Genomic DNA, 16,872 nt, shown 5'->3' on the forward strand with positions numbered 1-16,872 from the left:
CAGGGAAGACTAGAGGGATTCTAGAGTTTTGGCTTCAGACTTGTTAGACCTAAGTGTTGCAGGCATCTGGGAAGTGAGCTAATAGAGGACCTCTTTCTCTCTCTTCTCTCACTATCACTCTGCCTTTCACAAAGATGAAATATCTATAAAATATTTTAAAGAATGGAAAAGTATTTAATAAAAATATTCACCCACTACCTAGCAACCATTTTTTTCCCTGTCCTTTTTCTCCAGTTTATTTTTATAAAAATTGTGTGCTTTTTGCTTCTCTGATATCTCCACCATAAACATGAAAAAGTTTTACTGATCATTTACTTGCAGGTGGAGAAGAGTGAAATGTGCCTGTACTTTAAGCAGGACAACATTTAAGGAGTAGGATTTGAATCTATGAGTGTCTCATGCTCAGTCTTCCTAGGTAAACATCATTTGTGGGATTTTTCAAATGAAAAACTACTTTGTCTCTACTCTATGACAGCTTCCCTAAATTCCTAAGGACACCCAACACCTTCAGCTTCTCAGAAGTACAACAGGTACAGAAAATTCCCAATATACCACTTTAGCTAAACACTCCCAATCAGTTTGAAGAATTTGTTTCTGCAAACTGGGATGTGCTCATCTTCTTTGAAAAGTGTTTTCTAGCTCATTATGAAATCATCAGTGCTGGTTACCTCCTCTCAATTCTTTCTAGAAGCATTCCTGTGTGATAATTTGAATTTCTGGAGGCTTTTGATCAGTTGCCTCCTATTTTCACTGAAAGCTCCATTTCCTATGCTTTTCTTATCTTTTTATTTGCTTATTTTTCAATGATACTGAAAAATAAGAGAGAAATCATACTTCAAACTCCACCCTTAAAGAAATCTGAGCCACCCAACATAAACCCACAAGGCTACTTGACCTTGGGTCTCAAAATCTCATTACTTTCTTGGTGAGTCTAGGATCACTTCTTTTCATGTTTTTTATAAGTTCATGCTTAGTTTAGGATTTCTTTTTTTCAAAGAATTATTTTATTTATTTGAAAGCTAAAATTATATAGAGAGATAGAAACAGAGAGAAGTCTTCCATCTGCTGGTTCACTCCCCATATGGGCACAACCAGTGCTGGGCCAAGATGAAGTTAGGAGCCAGGAGTGTCTTTCTTGTCTCCCACATGGGTACAGGGGGCCAAAGACTTGGGCCAACCTCTGCTCTTTTCTCAGGTGCATTAGCAGAGAGCTGGATTAGAAGAGGACTAGCTGGGACTTGAACTGGCACCCATATGCAATGCTAGTGTTGCAGGCTGGAGCTTTAACACACTGCATCATAGTATCATTCCTAGCTTCATAATTTCTGATGTCACAGCACAGAGGCTTACTCATGACCATCTTTTATTTTTAAAGATTTATTTGAAATTCAGAGTTACACAGAGAGGAGAGGCAAAGAGAGAGTAAGGTCTTGATCCAATGGTTCACTCCCCAATTGGCCACAACGGCCAGAACTGTGCTGATCTGAAGCCAGGAGCCAAGAACTTCTTCTGGGTCTCCCTCGGGTGCAGGGGTCCAAGGACTTGGAACATCTTCTACTGCTTTCCCAGGCCATAGCTGAGAGCTGGATCAGAAGTGGAACAACTGGTGCCCATATGGGATGCTGGTGCTTCAGGCTAGGGTGTTAATTCACTATGCCACAGCACCAGAAACATGATCATCTTTTAGCATTTACTTATTTACTTACTTGAGAGTCAGAGAGACAGAATGAGAGATAAAGACAGACTGAAACAGAGGTTTGCCAACTGTAGGCTCACTTCTCAAATGTTTCCAACAGACTATAATTTTCTTATTTATTTCAGAGGCACAGAGGAAAAAAAAGAAAAAGACTAAGAGAGAGCTCACATTTATTGATGCAGTCCTGAGCAAGTTCTATGCCTGGGCAAAATCATGAGTGGGAACTCAATCTGAGCAATGAGTTAGAAATAAGTTTCCAGGGGCTGGCATTGTGGTATAGCAGGTAAAGCCACCACCTGCAGTGCCAACACCACTTAACACCAGTTTAAGTCCTAGCTGCTCCACTTCTGATCCAGCACTCTGCTATGGCCTGAGAAAGCAGAAGATGGCCCAAGTCCTTGGACCCCTGTATCCATGTGGGAGACCTGGAAGAAGCTCCTGGCTCCTAGCTTCAGATCAGTACAGCTCCAGCCATGACAGCCAATTGGGAAGTGAACCAGTGGATGGAAGATGGGAAGACCTCTCTCTCTTTCTCTCTCTGCCTCTCCTCCTTCTCGCTCTCTGACTTTCAAATAAATAAATCTTAAAAAAAAAAAAAACAAAAAAAAACAGAAACAGGCCAGCGTGGCAACTCAATAGGCTAATCCTCTGTCTGTCGCACCAGCACACCAGGTTCTAGTCCTGGTCATGGTGCCGGATTTTGTCCAGGTTGCCCCTCTTCCAGGCCAGCTCTCTGCTGTGGCCCAGGAGTGCAGTGGAGGATGGCCCAGGTCCTTGGGCCCTACACCTGCATGGCAGACCAGGAGAAGCACCTGGCTCCTGGCTTTGGATCAGCGCGGTGTGCCAGCCACAGCACACCGGCCATGGTGGCCATTGGAGGGTGAACCAATAGCAAAAGGAAGACCTTTCTGTCTCTCTCACTGTCCACTCTGCCTGTCAAAAAAAAAAAAAAAAAACCAGAAAAATTAATCTTAAAAAAATAAGTTTCTGTATGTTGCCTAATTAACAAGCATAGAAGGAACTAATAAGTGCATGAAGGAAAAGGTATGAAAGTATAGAGAAGGACAAGGTAGAATTTGGGGAATGTATCAAACCTAAATAAAAGCCTTAGTAACATCAGAAAATGACTGGATTTTTTTTTTTAATCAAAGAACATCTTCACTAAGAACAAAAGTTAGAAAGATATTGGTATCTCTAAATGCCTGTGTCTGATGCACAAAACCAGCTGTCATCAGGAGTAAGGCTTGAGAAAAATTCATGGAAAGAACACCAGTCAACACCTGCACACTTTCTGCCTTGGCCTCCCTGTATCTTATGTGCAGACTGACCTGGAAGGCTCTCATTCAAGCATTCGTCCACCATCCATGGCTCTGCTCCTTGCTCCAACTTGAAGATTAAGTCAGGTTTGGTAATGCAGTGCCCTATTAATGGAAACAAAGTAAGACTTTGTGAAATCACTATCTTGGGTTATTTGAAGGACTACAGCTTGGTTCAGGAGCTATGCAACAAATGTTCCAATTTGAATCTTTTGTTAGATGGTAGATGTTCAGATTATTCATGGACTCAAATTCTAATCCTGCCCAATATTAAACATTATAAACTGTTCCCTTATTTATCAAATAGCAAGAAAATGTTATCACTGGGCATGTGAAGGGTGTCACTCACCCAAGGAGAACAGGCTGCTGTAGGTCTCCAGCATCACATCTCTGTACAGAATTTTCTGAGCATTGTTCATTTTCTGCCATTCCTCCCACGTAAAGTACACAGCCAGGTCTTCAAATGCTGTCATCACCTATAATATTACACTTCCAGTCAACATGTTAACTCCATCACAAAATAAACACTGACCGTTGTGTATGGTTATGAAGGAAAAAAGGAAGGATATGGTGTCACATTAGACTTGTTGAGTGTTTAGAAAGCCATACAGAGCATTCAACAGAGTCAAACCCATGATCTACTGGCTGTGAGAAATGCCCAAGCTAGAGGGAAACAGGAGGTTCAAATCACAAAGGCCACATCTGTCAAGGGGAATTGCACAGCAGGCTAGAAGAGGGGCAATACTGACTCTTGAATGGGCAATGTTAAGGAGAAGTATGTAGAAGCATCGAGAAAAAAAGGCAAGAAACCATCAGTGAAATTACGATGGGAATGAACAGAAAACAATTTCCAGGAAAACACCATGCATATCATTTCCAATATGTCAGAGAAAAAATATATTAAAAGACAGGGCAGACATTTAGCTTAGTGTTGTTTATGATGCCACCTCAGAGTGTCTATGATTTCCAATGCCAGCTCTAGTTTCTAGCTCCCAGATAATGCAAACCTGGGGAAGCAATGGTGATGTCACCAATGAAGGAGGCCTAGATTCCATTCCTCAATCCTGGCTTCAGTCCTACCCCACCTATTTGGTATGGTTATCTAGGAAGTGAATTAATGTGTCAAAGCTCTCTCTCAGTCCATCAACTTTTTTCTCTATCAAGCTAATAAATATTTTTAAGTAAGAAAATACAGGTAAGACAAAGAATACAAATTAGCTTTTGCCCTTGTCTATGATTATTCTACTGATAAACAATTGAAATAACATTATACCGGCCGGCGCCGCAGCTCAATAGGCTAATCCTCCACCTAGTGGTGCGGCACACCGGGTTCTTGTCCCGGTTGGGGCACCGGATTCTGTCCTGGTTGCCCCTCTTCCAGGCCAGCTCTCTGCTATGGCCCGGGAGTGCAGTGGAGGATGGCCCAAGTGCTTGGGCCCTGCACCCCCTGGGAGACCAAGAGAAGCACCTGGCTCCTGGCTTCAGATCAGCACGGTGCACCAGTCGCAGTGCGCCAGCCGTGGCAGCCATTGGAGGGTGAACCAATGGCAAAAAAAAAAAAAAAAAAAAAAAAAAAAAAGGAAAACCTTTCTCTCTGTCTCTCTCACTGTTCACTCTGCCTGTAAAAAAATAAAGAAAGAAAGAAATAAAGAAATAACATTATATCTAATTAAAGTGAAAGCAATGGAAATACTTGCCCAAAACATTCAAATGATAAACATTTGAAATAACATTATACATAATTAAAGTGAAAGCAATAGACTTATTTGCCCAAAAAGAGAACCTGGGAATGTCTGCAGTACAATCTGCATTTGTGACTCACTGAGAAAAATGCTTAGAGATTTATTTCAGAACCTGCAATAGTCACCAGAATTGTGATCCAGCAGGCTAAGCCTCCACCATCAATGCTGGCATCCCATGTAAACAGAGGACTTGAGTCCTTGCTGCTCCACTTCCAATCTAGTTCCCTGCTAATCTGATTGAAAGAGCAGTGAAAATGGCTTGAGTATTTGGATCCTTCCACCAGTGTGGGAGACCCATGGAGTCCCAGGCTCCTGGCTTTGGCCTGGCCCAGTCCCAGCCATTGTGGGCATTTGGGGAATGAAACAGTAGATAGAAGATATCTCCTTTTGTCTCCCTGTCTCTCCCAATCTCTGCAAGTCCACCTTTCAAATAAATAAATAAATATTTATTTATTTGAAAGTCAGAGTTACACAGAGAGAGGAGAGGCAGAGAGAGAGAGGTCTTCCATCTGCTGGTTCAGTCCCCAATTGGCTGCAATGGCTGGAACTGCACCAATCTGAAGCCAGGAACCAGGAGCTTCTTCTGGGTCTCCCACATGGGTTCAGGGGCCCAAGGACCTGCCATCTTCCACTACTTTCCCAGGCCATAGTAGAGAGCTGGAGCAGAAGTGGAGCAGCTGGGTCTCAAACTGGTGCCCATATGGAATGTCAATGCTTTAGACCAGGGCATTAACCCACTGAGCCACAGAGCTGACCCCATATTTTCCATTTTAATTAACTAGTATACTGGGACTGGCACTGTGGCATAGCAGGTAAAGCCACTGCCTTCAGTGCTGGCATGCCATATTGGTGCCAGTTCAAGTCCCAGTGGCTCCACTTCCAATCCAGCTCTCTGCTATGGCCTGGGAATTCAGTAGAAGATGGCCTAAGTCCTTGGGCCCCTGAACCCATGTGGGAGACCCAGAAGAAGCTCTTCACTTCTAGCTTTAGATTAGTGTAACTCCGGCCATTGTGGCCAACTGGGGAGTGAACCAGCAGATGGAAGACTCTCTCTCTCCCTCTGCCTCTCTGAAACTCTTTCAAATAAATAAAAAAAATCTAAAAAAATAAATAAATAAACTAGCATTAAACACCTAAAATGAGTACTGACAAGCTGGGGAATAATTAAAAAAAAAACACTTACAGGTGATATATTAATTTTCTTTCCTCTTAGAAAGATGTGGAGGACCCAGAATCATACCTGGGAGAGAAGGTGAATGGCAGGAGTTCAAAGAAAACTCTGGAGGCCAACGCTGTGGCATAATGGGTAAAGCTGCTGCCTGCAGTGCCAACATTCCATATGGGTTCTGGTTCGAGTCCTGCCTGCTCAACTTACAATCTAGCTTTCTGCTATGTCCTGAGAAAGCAGTGAAACATGGTCCAAGTCCTTGGGCCACTGCACCTGCATGGGAGACCCAGAAGCTCTTGGGTCTTGGCTTTGGATCGGCTGAGCTCCAGCCTTTGCAGTAATTTGGAGGGTGAGCCAGCAGATAGAAGACTTTCTCTCTCTGCAACTCTTTCAATAAATAAATGAAATCTTAAAAAAAAAAAAAAAAAAAAAACACCCTCTGGTTTCCTTCTGCACTGAACAGTGCGAGAAAAAGGATACAATAGAATGAATAAAGAATAATAAATACATTAACCAAGAAAACATCAGCTTCACTGTGGAGGAATAAACCTGTAAAAATAGAAATACATAGGAAAATGCACCCACCTATATTAAGTGGCAGAGATTAAACAGAAGTTATCATTGGTTTAACGAAAGCATTATCTACAAATTTTGTAAAATAATAATGTAAAAGTAAAAAGAAATGTTGAGTGTTCAAATGAATGAGGTTATCAGAGGTAAACATTATGTTGTTATTAAAGTTTATACTAAAGAAAGTTAACAAATGCACATAATGTATATTTAATGCAGTGCACTTTACCAGTAATGATTCCAAGTAGCACCTTTCCCTGAATTCATCCCTTCACAAAACCCTGGATTGGGGCTGGCACTGTGGCCTAGTGGGTAAAACTGCCACCTGCAGACTGGCATCCCATATAGGCACTGGTTTGATTCCCAGCTGCTCCACTCTGATCCAGCTGTCTGCTATGGCCTGGGAAAGCAGTAGAAGATGGCCTAAGTCCTCGGGCCCCTGTACCCATGTGGGAAACCCAGAAGAAGCTCCTGGATCCTGGCTTTGGATTGGCACAGCTCTGGCCATTGCAGCCAACTGGGGAGTGAACCAGCAGATGGAAGAGCTCTCTCTCTCTTTCTGCCTCTCCCTCTCTCTGTGTGTGTAACTCTTTCAAATAAATAAATAAATCTTTTAAAAAAAAAGACCCTGAATTTCACCATTTCACTTGATTTACCCAATGAGATACCAGTAAATGTGATAGAAAGAGACAATTTGTTAAAATATTTATTTGTATGAAAGAGTTACATAGAGAAGGAGAGGCAGAGAAGAGAGAAAGGGGGATGGAGAGAGGGAGGGAGGGAGGGAGGGAGGGAGGGAGAGAAGGAGGAGAAAGAGAGGTCTTTGAACTGCAGGTTCACTCTCCAGATGGCTGCAATGGCTGGAGCTGTGTAGATCCAAAGATATGAACCAGGAGCTTCTTTCAGGTCTCCCACAAGGGAGCAGGGGCCAAAGGACTTGGGACATCTTCTACTGTTTTCCCAGGCTGTAGCAAAGAGCTGGATCAGAAGTGGAGCAGCCGAGTCACAAACTGACACCCATATGGGATGCTGGCACAACAGGTGGTGTCACAGAACCAGCCCCAGAAATAGACAATTTGTAAAGTATTTCCCGTCTCAGATTTCTTTTTCTGACAGTTATCTTCTGAAAAACCCTGGGGCCTGCCTGTTGAAGAGATAGTATGTAGGCTGGCGCTGTGGCTCACTAGGCTAATCCTCTGCCCACGGCACTGGTACTCCAGGTGCTAGTCCCAGTTTGGGTGCCGGTTCTGACCCAGTTGCTCTTATTCCAGTCTATCTCTCGGCTGTGGCCTGGGAAGGCAGTGGAGGATTGCCCAAGTTCTGGGGCCCTGCACCCACATGGGAGATCAGGAGGAAGTGCCTGTCTCCTAGCTTTGGATCAGCACAACATGCTGGCCATAGTGGCCATTTGGGGGGTGAACCAATGGAAGGAAAACATTTGTCTCTGTCTCTCTCTCTCACTAACTCTGCCTGTCAAAAAAAGAAAAAAAGAGATAATATGTAGCCAAGATTCACCACAAACCCCAGACACTTAAGTGAAGCCTCAATCAGTTCCCCAAATGGCTAAACTCTCATTTCTGCTCCTGGACTGATCATAGGAACTGCCCAGCTGACTACAGCCCATAACACAGAGTCAGAACTGCAAATCAAATGGCTATTTGTTAAGCCATTGTGTTTTCTGATTTGTCCTACATCAAATGCTGATATATATCAGTAAGTATGGAAGAAAGTTGAATTACATGCAAACTACAATGCATACAACTTCAAAATTTCATTTAGCAGTTCCTATAAAGCAGGGCCAGCATTGTAAACAAGTAAACCTGCCGTCTGCAATACAAGCATCCCATATGAGCACTGGTTCATGTTCTGGCTGTTCTGCTTTTGACCCAGCTTCCTGCTGATGGCCTGAGAAAAGCAATGGAAGATGATCCAAATACTTGGGCAAATGCTACCAATGTGGGAGACCCAGATGAAGATCTTGGTTCCTGGCCTCATTCTTTCCTGGCCCTGCTCAAGGCAGCCATCTGTGATGTGAACAAGCAGAAGGAAGATCTCTCTGGGTCTCTCCTCTATATACAATATTTTCAAATAATTTTTTTAAAAAACTTAGAAAAAAGCTCCTATAAACAAAGTCTTTGCCTATCAATTAGACCTTAGAAAAGCTGCTGATACTAAAAGAGTCCTGGGATTCATAAAAATAAATTATCTGGAGACCATAAGGTTGTTCTTCACATTTCGGCTTATATATGCTCATTGTGTTCTTTTGGTTTATATTTTAAGAAGCTTATTATCATATGAAATCTAATTTAATATAATTTTACTATCTCAGAAGGCAGGATAAAGGTTCACAGTAATTTTCTGTAGCTGCATGTATATTGCATATTGTTCAAGAAGAAATTACTGAAATGGGAAAATTTTTATGATATGCTTTTTGTTTTTTTTAAAGATGTATTTATTTATGTGAAAGTGAAATTTATGCAGAGAGAGAGAGAGAGAGAGAGAGAGAGAGGGAGGGAGATATCTTCCATCTGATGGCTCACTCTGCAAATGGCTGCAATGGCCAGAGCAGCACCAACCAAAGCCAGGACCCAGGAGCTTCTTCCTGATCTCCCACAGGGGTGCAGGGACCCAAGGACTTGAGCCATCTTCTACTGCTTTCCCAGGCCATAGCAGAGAGCTGGATCAGAAGTGGAGCAGCTGAGTCTTGAACCCATGCCAATATCAGATGTGGGCACTTCAGGCCAGGGCATTAACCCACTGTGCCACAGCACCAGCCTCATGATATGTTTTTTGAAGTCATACACTCAAAACATAGCATTAGTAGCAAAAGGGAAGACATGCTCATGAAAGTTTTCTAAAGCAGTACTATTTGAACTGGTGACAATTTCTGAAATGGATCTGAAAAATAAATGTTTTTTAATTAAGTGTGGCAAGATAGAGAACATTAGACAGAAGTTAAGGTGCTGGGTATTTACAAATCATGTGAAACTACACAAAGCACTTTTCTCCTGAAATACAATTTGTTTCATCTTTTTTACAGAGATCCTGGCAAAACTTCCTTGAGCTACCAGGAAGGACTATTAGAATACAGGGGGCAGGAGTCCTCCAAGATGGTGGAATAGGGACACTGATAGTCCAGGAAAAAATAGTTTAATAAAAGTGGAGATACTATAGTTTCAGGGAAGTTAGGGGAAAAAACTGCAGAAGAAACTCTTCCAGAACTAGTGGGACATGGTGGACCTACGTGGAGGGCATGGGTGCCCATGGCTTGGGACCCCAGCTGCCGAGTCTACACACCAGCACTGGAAAGGGAGGTGAGGCAAAACCTCAGTAGCCCAAGACATTTGCAGGGAAGTCACAGGAAGAGCCTAGAGGGAATGAGGCTTGAAACCCTGTGGGGGAAAGTCTACCAGGCTAACTAAAAGAGAGAAATAAAATAAATAAAATAAAATAGAATAAAATAAAAGGGACCAGTATGGACATGATTCTCTGTCTCCACTCACCTTACAAAGGTGAGCAAGACAAAGAGCAGGCACCATTTTGGACATACATAAAAGCTGTGCTGACTCTGGTGGGGAGAAATAAAAGGAGGTTAGGACCTAGTGAATGTGTGGGAGCATATGAACTGTGACTGTGAAAAAAAAAAAAAACTGAGGGTGTGTGAGAGAACTCATGGAGTTTCTGAGATGTGAGTACTCTTGGGAGACGCCGAAAACTTGGTAACCTTGGCAACCCGGGGGAAGACTGCAGGGGAATCTGAGCTTACACTGAGGACTGAACAGATCCTTTGTGTGGTCCTTGGGACAGAGCAGATGAATATTATACCCACAGGGGCCAGAGCTCAGACATTGACTGCCTTCAATTCCACTCAGCCGTGTGGAATTACTTCCCTTCTTAATAAAAAAAAAAATTAACAATGGGGATTGCATCAAATTAAGAAGTTTCTGTACTGCAAAAGAAACAGTCAGGAAAGTGAAGAGGCAACCGACAGAATGGGAAAAAATATTTGCAAACTATGCAACAGATAATGGGTTAATAACCAGAATCTACAAAGAAATCAAGAAACTCCACAACAACAAAACAAATATCCACTTAAGAGATGGGCCAAGGACCTCAATAGACATTTTTCAAAAGAGGAAATCCAAATGGCCAACAGGCACATGAAAAAATGTTCAAGATCACTAGCAATCAGGGAAATGCACATCAAAACCACAATGAGGTTTCACCTCACCTTGGTTAGAATGGCTCACATTCAGAAATCTACCAACAACAGATGCTGGACAGGATGTGGGGAAAAAGGGACACTAACCCACTGTTGGTGGGAATGCAAATGGGTAAAGCCACTATGGAAGTCAGTCTGGAGATTCCTCAGAAACCTGAATATAACCCTACCATACAACCCAGCCATCCCACTCCTTGGAATTTACCCAAAGGAAATTAAATTGGCAAATAATAAAGATGTCCACACCATAATGTTTATTGCAGCTCAATTCACAATAGCTAAGACCTGGAACCAACACAAATGCCCATCAACAGTAGACTGGATAAAGAAATTATGGGACATGTACTCTATAGAATACTATACAGCAGTCAATACCAATGAAATCTGGTCATTTGCAACAAAATGGAGGAATCTGAAACACATCATGCTGAGTGAAATAAGCCAGTCCCAAAGGGACAAATACCATAGGTTCTCCCTGATCGGTGACAACTAACCAAGCACCTAAAAGGAAGTCTGTTGAAGTGAAATGGACACTTTGAGAAACAGTGACTTGATCACCCCTTTTCCTGACTATTGATGTACAACTTAGTACTTTATCCCTTTTAGTTTTTTTTTTTTTTTGGTTGTTCTACTTAATACTTTGGTTGAATTCTGTAATTAACACACAGTTATTCTTAAGTGTTGAACTTTAACTGAAAAGTGGTCCTTGTTAAATATGAGCAGGGATAAGAGAGGGAAGAGATGTATAATTTGGGACATGCTCAAGCTGACTTGCCCCAAATGGTAGAGTTAGAAATGTGCCAGGGGATTCCAATTCAATCCCATCAAGGTGGCATGTACCAATGCCATCTCACTAGTCAAACTAATCAGCTTCAGTTCAGAATTGATCATAGTGATAGGATTAAGAGTCAAAGGGATCACATAAGCAAGACTAGTATCTGCTAACATTAACTGATAGAATTAAAAAGGAGAGAATGATCCAACATGGGAAGCCGGATACACAGCAGACTCATAGAATGGCAGATGTCCTAAACAGCACTTTGGCCTCATAATCAGCCCTTAAGGCATTTGGATCTGGCTGAAGAATCCATGAGAGTATTTTAGGCATGGAAAGCTAAGACACACTGGATAAAAAAATAAAAAGATTAAAAAAATAAAAACCTAAATGAAAGATCCCTGCGAGTGATATCTCAATGGATAGAACAGGCCTTCAAAGAAGGAGCTACCTTTCTCTGAAGGCAGGAGAGAACTTCTACTTTGACTATGACCTTGTCTAAATAAGATCAGAGTCAGTGAACTCAAAAGGCTTCCACAGCCTTGGCAACACATGACAAGAGCCTAGGGTGATTTCTGACACCATAAACAAGACTGTCAATAGTTAAATCAACAACAGGAGTCACTGTGCACTTACTCCCCATGTAGGATTTCTGTACTTAATATGTTGTTCAATGTGAATTAATGCTATAACTAGTACTCAAACAGTACTTTACACTTTGTGTTTCTGTGTGGGTGCAAACTGTTTAAATCTTTACTTAATATATGCTAAACTGATCTTCTGTATATAAAGAGAATTGAAAATGAATCTTGATGTGAATGGAATGGGAGAGGGAGCCGGAGGTGGGAGGGTTGCAGGTGGGAGGGAAAAAGCCATTGTAATCCAGAAGCTGTACTTTGGAAATTTATATTTATTAAATAAAAGTTAAAGAGAAAAAGAATACAGGGGGCAGAAGCATAGCCCAGGTACCAAGTATATAACAGACTAGATTTTACAGACCTCCATTTCTAGAGATGCTGATAGTGGAATGATGTAATGGGCATGTGGTAGGAAGCAATGCAAATAGTGACTCTCAGATTGGAGAGGTCATCCCTCCACCCCAGGCTGCACCCTTAAGACCACTGTCTTTCTAATCCACTCACAACTCTCTTTTGAATGCTGGTCCAGAACTTCTGTTACCACCAAGTTTTGAAAACTAATGGATGAGGTAAGGTAATATCAAGTATATCTTGTTCACTCTGGTCAGTATGATCCATAACTGCTTGGACCATGCAACTAGGTTCTTTACTTTTTAATGACTCTTGTCTCTGCTCTGAGCCTGAAGGTGTTATCTCAGAGAGCATTAAGTTGTATTCTGTTAGAAAAGATTCCTATTTATTGAGCTCCCTTCTTCAAATGCCATAAAAACTTCTCACTTCCAAAGGATATGGGACTGTCCCCCAGTACCCAAACTTCCATGTTCCCAGAAACTATGTATTCTATAAGTTCTGTAACCTTGAATGAGTAGCACTGGGCAGGCTATACAGTGCAGGAATTGAGAAACTTCATTTAAAGAAGATACACCAGAAATCCCATAAATGCAATTGCAACACAGTGTAAGTCAGCATGCACACATCTCACAGTAAAGACATTTCACTAGTATTGTTGCTATACTCATCTTAAAGATGAGTAAACAGTGACAGAGGTGCAACCTACATTCAGCTCATATACAATTCGGCTCCAGTGGTCTGAATACCCATCTCCATCCCATGGCCATCTTGTATGAGACTAGTTGTCTACAGAAATTTTAGAACCCCTTTCTGTATTGCTGGAGACCCACTGGTCTTCTGTCAGACACATCATCTTCTTTTAAAAAAAAAAAAAGATTTATTTTTATTTATTTGACAGGCAGAGTTACAGAAAGGGGTAGAGACAGAGAGAGAGGTCTTCCATATGCTGGTTCACTCCCCAGATGGCCACAACTGAGCTGTGTCAATCTGAAGCCAGGAGCCAGGAGCCAGGAGCTTTTTCTGGGTCTCCCACATGGGTGCAGGGGTCCAAGGACTTGGGCTATCTTCTACTGCTTTCCCAGGCCACAGCAGAGAGCTGGATCAGAAGAGGAGCAGCCGGGATTAGAACCAGCACCCATATGGGATGCTGACACTTCAGCCCAGGGCGCTAACCCACTGAGCCACAGCGCTAGCCCCTCATCTTCTGACCAAAAAAAAAAAAATCCTTGAAAATCCAACATTATTTATTCCTTCCATGGCTTTGGAACTAAGGATCTACCACTGGTATCCCTTCCTGAACCAGCCAAGGTCTATAGGGTGTACCTAAAAGAGATTATAATGCCTCCAATCTACAACTGCACCTATGCCATCAAGAGACAGGAACCTGCCCTGCTCTCCAAAGTTCCTTTTACCCCCACACTAACATTCACAGACATAGAAACCAATCACACAGTCCTTGAGCAATATGAGGACAGCTTCAGGACCAGAAATTCTCTAAAGATGGTGGGAGTGGTCGCAATGGCATATGCTGAGAAGGAAAACAAAGGAGACTTTCCATGATCTTTCCCTGTTGACATCACGGGCTGATGAAGCTACTTTCCCTGTAAAACAGTGCACACCTCCGTTAGGAAGAAATTTGCTGGAAAATCAACCTCTTAGGATACAGCGAGGATACATAAAACTTGTCTAACCACATGAAGTGCTCACATAATATTCCAATTCCTCATTAATTCCTGGCTTGGCAAATACATTTGAAAGAAACATACTATAAGTTGGCTGGCACCATGGCTCACAGAGCTAATCCCCCACCTGCGGCACCAGCACCCTGGGTTCTAGTCCCAGTCGGGGTGCTGGTGTCCCAGTTGCTCCTTTTCCAGGCCAGCTCCCTGCTGTGGCCCGGGAGTGCAGTGGAGGATGGCCCAGGTCCTTGGGCCCTGCACCCACATGGGAAACCAGGAGAAGCACCTGGCTCCTGGCTTCAGATCAGTGCGATGCACTGCCCGCAGCGGCCATTGGGGGGTGAACCAACAGCAAAAGAAAGACCTCTCTCTCTGTCTCTCTCACTCTCCACTCTGCCTGTCCAAAAAAAAAAAAAAAGTGGCAAATGTGTTTTTGCTGAAAGCTTTTCCAACAGCTCCTCAGTCTAGTTTGCCTTCACTTTGAAAAGACTCTTTTTCTAGGATATACATGAGCATTCATTGACTTGGCCATCAAACATAATTTTTGCAAAGAATTTAACTGTACCCAGCTTTTATCAGGAGCACAAGAATATATCACATTGATGACTTCTTCCCTTTATGAGACTATTTGACACACTTGTGAAGAACATACAATGCTAATACCTTTTAGTCCTTCCTGGGTTTTGGTGCAATGCATGCCTCATTTAAAAAATTAATTGTCATGGATGCTACAAATCAGCCCAGCTTATATGGCCCCCCCTTCCAATGAAAAGTCAAATTGAATTCTGTAGGCACTATCCTTAGTGCTCTCAGTGACTTCTTCACTTGTGGAGCTCATATGCCTTCTAAATTCTCTGGATCATTTGTGATATCCATTACTTCTCAAGGGCTGTGATGCAAGGAATAACCTCTCTTGGAACCTTGCTATGTGCCAGTAAAATTAAATTAGATTTCTATTAATTGTGCTATATTGGAAAAATAGTCACCTACATACCTTGAGCCTGTGATTCTCCAAACCTTGTTATCTAGTAGGACTTTGGCCATGGATATAGAACAGTAAAACATGAGAATGGCTACTAAGACCTCCTTAATAGATGATGGACCCAAACTTGGCATACTCCATTTGGCAAAGGGGATGGCTTCCAATGTCTGCTGTCTATGTCCAGATGCCAGGGTACAGCAGGAGGTCACTATTCTAATGATAAAAAAGAAAAACCATTTAAGTTCAGCTGGACACCATTTTGCTGACTGTTGATCTCATTACTGTTAATCCGGATGCCTTCACTGATGACAATCCAGAGACCCAAAGTAGTCACAGCCATTATCTGCGAACAAAAGCTTAAACCAAGAGTGAAGAATTAGTATCCATTATATCACAATTCCTCAGAACCCATCTAGTCCAAACCTTGAGAGTTGGAAGCTGTTATACTTGGCCCACCCATAAATAGGACGTTAATTGTCCCAGATTGTGGGGAGCAACCCGGACTGGACTGAGTTACTGGAATTAAGACTTATTCTATGCATCTGCTCTCCCACAATATGACGCTGAGAAGGGAGAAGCAGCTTCTACACAGCTGCCTCCAGTTCAACCAATAAGCAGCAGGACCTGCTCCTGATTGGAGGAGAGCAGCGTACTCGGCGTGTGGGTAGCAGAGTTGGGATTGGCGGAAGAGGACTATAAAGGAGGAGAGAGACGGCATGCACCAGGAACATCTAAGAGGAACATCTATCTGAAGGAACACCTGTGCAGCCCCCGAGAGAGCCGGCCGGCGGTGTGCCGCTCCCCCGCAGAAGTGGGGAATGTGGCAGGGGGAACCGCCCTTCCACGGAGGTGGAAGGGACGGTAGCCAACCCGGGAAGAACCAGCAGCAAACCCAGGGAGGGCCGAGCAGACAAAAGAACAGCGCAGGGTCCTGTGTCGTTCCTCCACGAAGACGGGGAGCGACACCAGATGGGCTCTATATCCTTGTACTGCAAGGAGGATGTCACAGATATTGATGCTCCAAACTTATCCAGCTCCCTGCTAATGTGTCTGGGAAAGCAGCAAAGGCTTGCCCAAATGCTTGGGCCCCTGAACCCATGTGATATCTGGAAGAAGCTCCTATCTTACGAGATCAGCCTGGTCTAGCCCCAGTCATTGCAGCCATTTTGGAGAAGAACAAACCAGAAGGAAGATCAGTCTCTCCCTTTCTCACTCTAACACTGCCTTTCAAATATATAAATAAATCTTTTAAAATGTAATCATTTCAATAGATTCCTCAGTGCTCAATCATGATGACTTTTGCCTCCTTAAGAACATTTTCATTTATTTTTTAAAGATCTGTTTATTTGAAAGGTAGAGAGAGGGCTGGTGTTGTGCTGCAGTATGCCAAGCTGCCATCTGTTATACTGGCATCCCATATAGTCACCAGTTCAAGTCCCACTTGTTCCACTTCTGATTTAGCTTCATGCTAATGGTCTGATAAAGAGTGGAAGATGGCCCAAGCACTTGGGCTCCTGCCACCCCCATGGGTGACTCAGAAGAAGCTCCTGGTTTCAACAAGGCCTAACACTGGCCATTGGAGCCACCAGGGGAGTGAACAAGATGATGGAAGATCTCTCTATGTCTCTCTCTCTCTCTCTCTCTCTCTCTCTCTCTCTGTGTGACTTTCAAATAAAGAATTAAATAACTTAAAATTATTTTAAAAAAGACAGAGAAACACACACAAAGTGGTT

At 42.8% G+C, this 16,872-nt stretch overlaps 1 protein-coding gene across 5 annotated transcripts in view; it reads right to left on the reverse strand.

Annotated features, from left to right (window-relative positions):
• The window catches only part of LOC138844788 (zinc finger protein 568-like), a 52,770-nt gene that overhangs the window by 5,648 nt on the left and 30,250 nt on the right, over positions 1-16,872 (reverse strand). For 2 of the 5 annotated variants that reach the window (XM_070054832.1, XM_070054833.1), the window contains exons 3-6: positions 15,152-15,352; positions 9,996-10,060; positions 3,362-3,488; positions 3,025-3,117 (exon numbers count right to left, since the gene is read on the reverse strand). In XM_070054832.1, coding sequence (XP_069910933.1) covers positions 3,025-3,117; positions 3,362-3,488; positions 9,996-10,040 — 265 coding nt within the window. In that variant the 5' untranslated portion in view covers positions 10,041-10,060; positions 15,152-15,352. The remainder of the gene's footprint in view (positions 1-3,024; positions 3,118-3,361; positions 3,489-9,995; positions 10,061-15,151; positions 15,353-16,872) is intronic. The other 3 variants (XM_070054834.1, XM_070054836.1, XM_070054835.1) reach the window with 2 other exon arrangements.

Source organism: Oryctolagus cuniculus, chromosome 12 (assembly GCF_964237555.1).
Source record: "Oryctolagus cuniculus chromosome 12, mOryCun1.1, whole genome shotgun sequence".
NCBI classification, from domain to species: Eukaryota; Metazoa; Chordata; class Mammalia; order Lagomorpha; family Leporidae; genus Oryctolagus; species Oryctolagus cuniculus.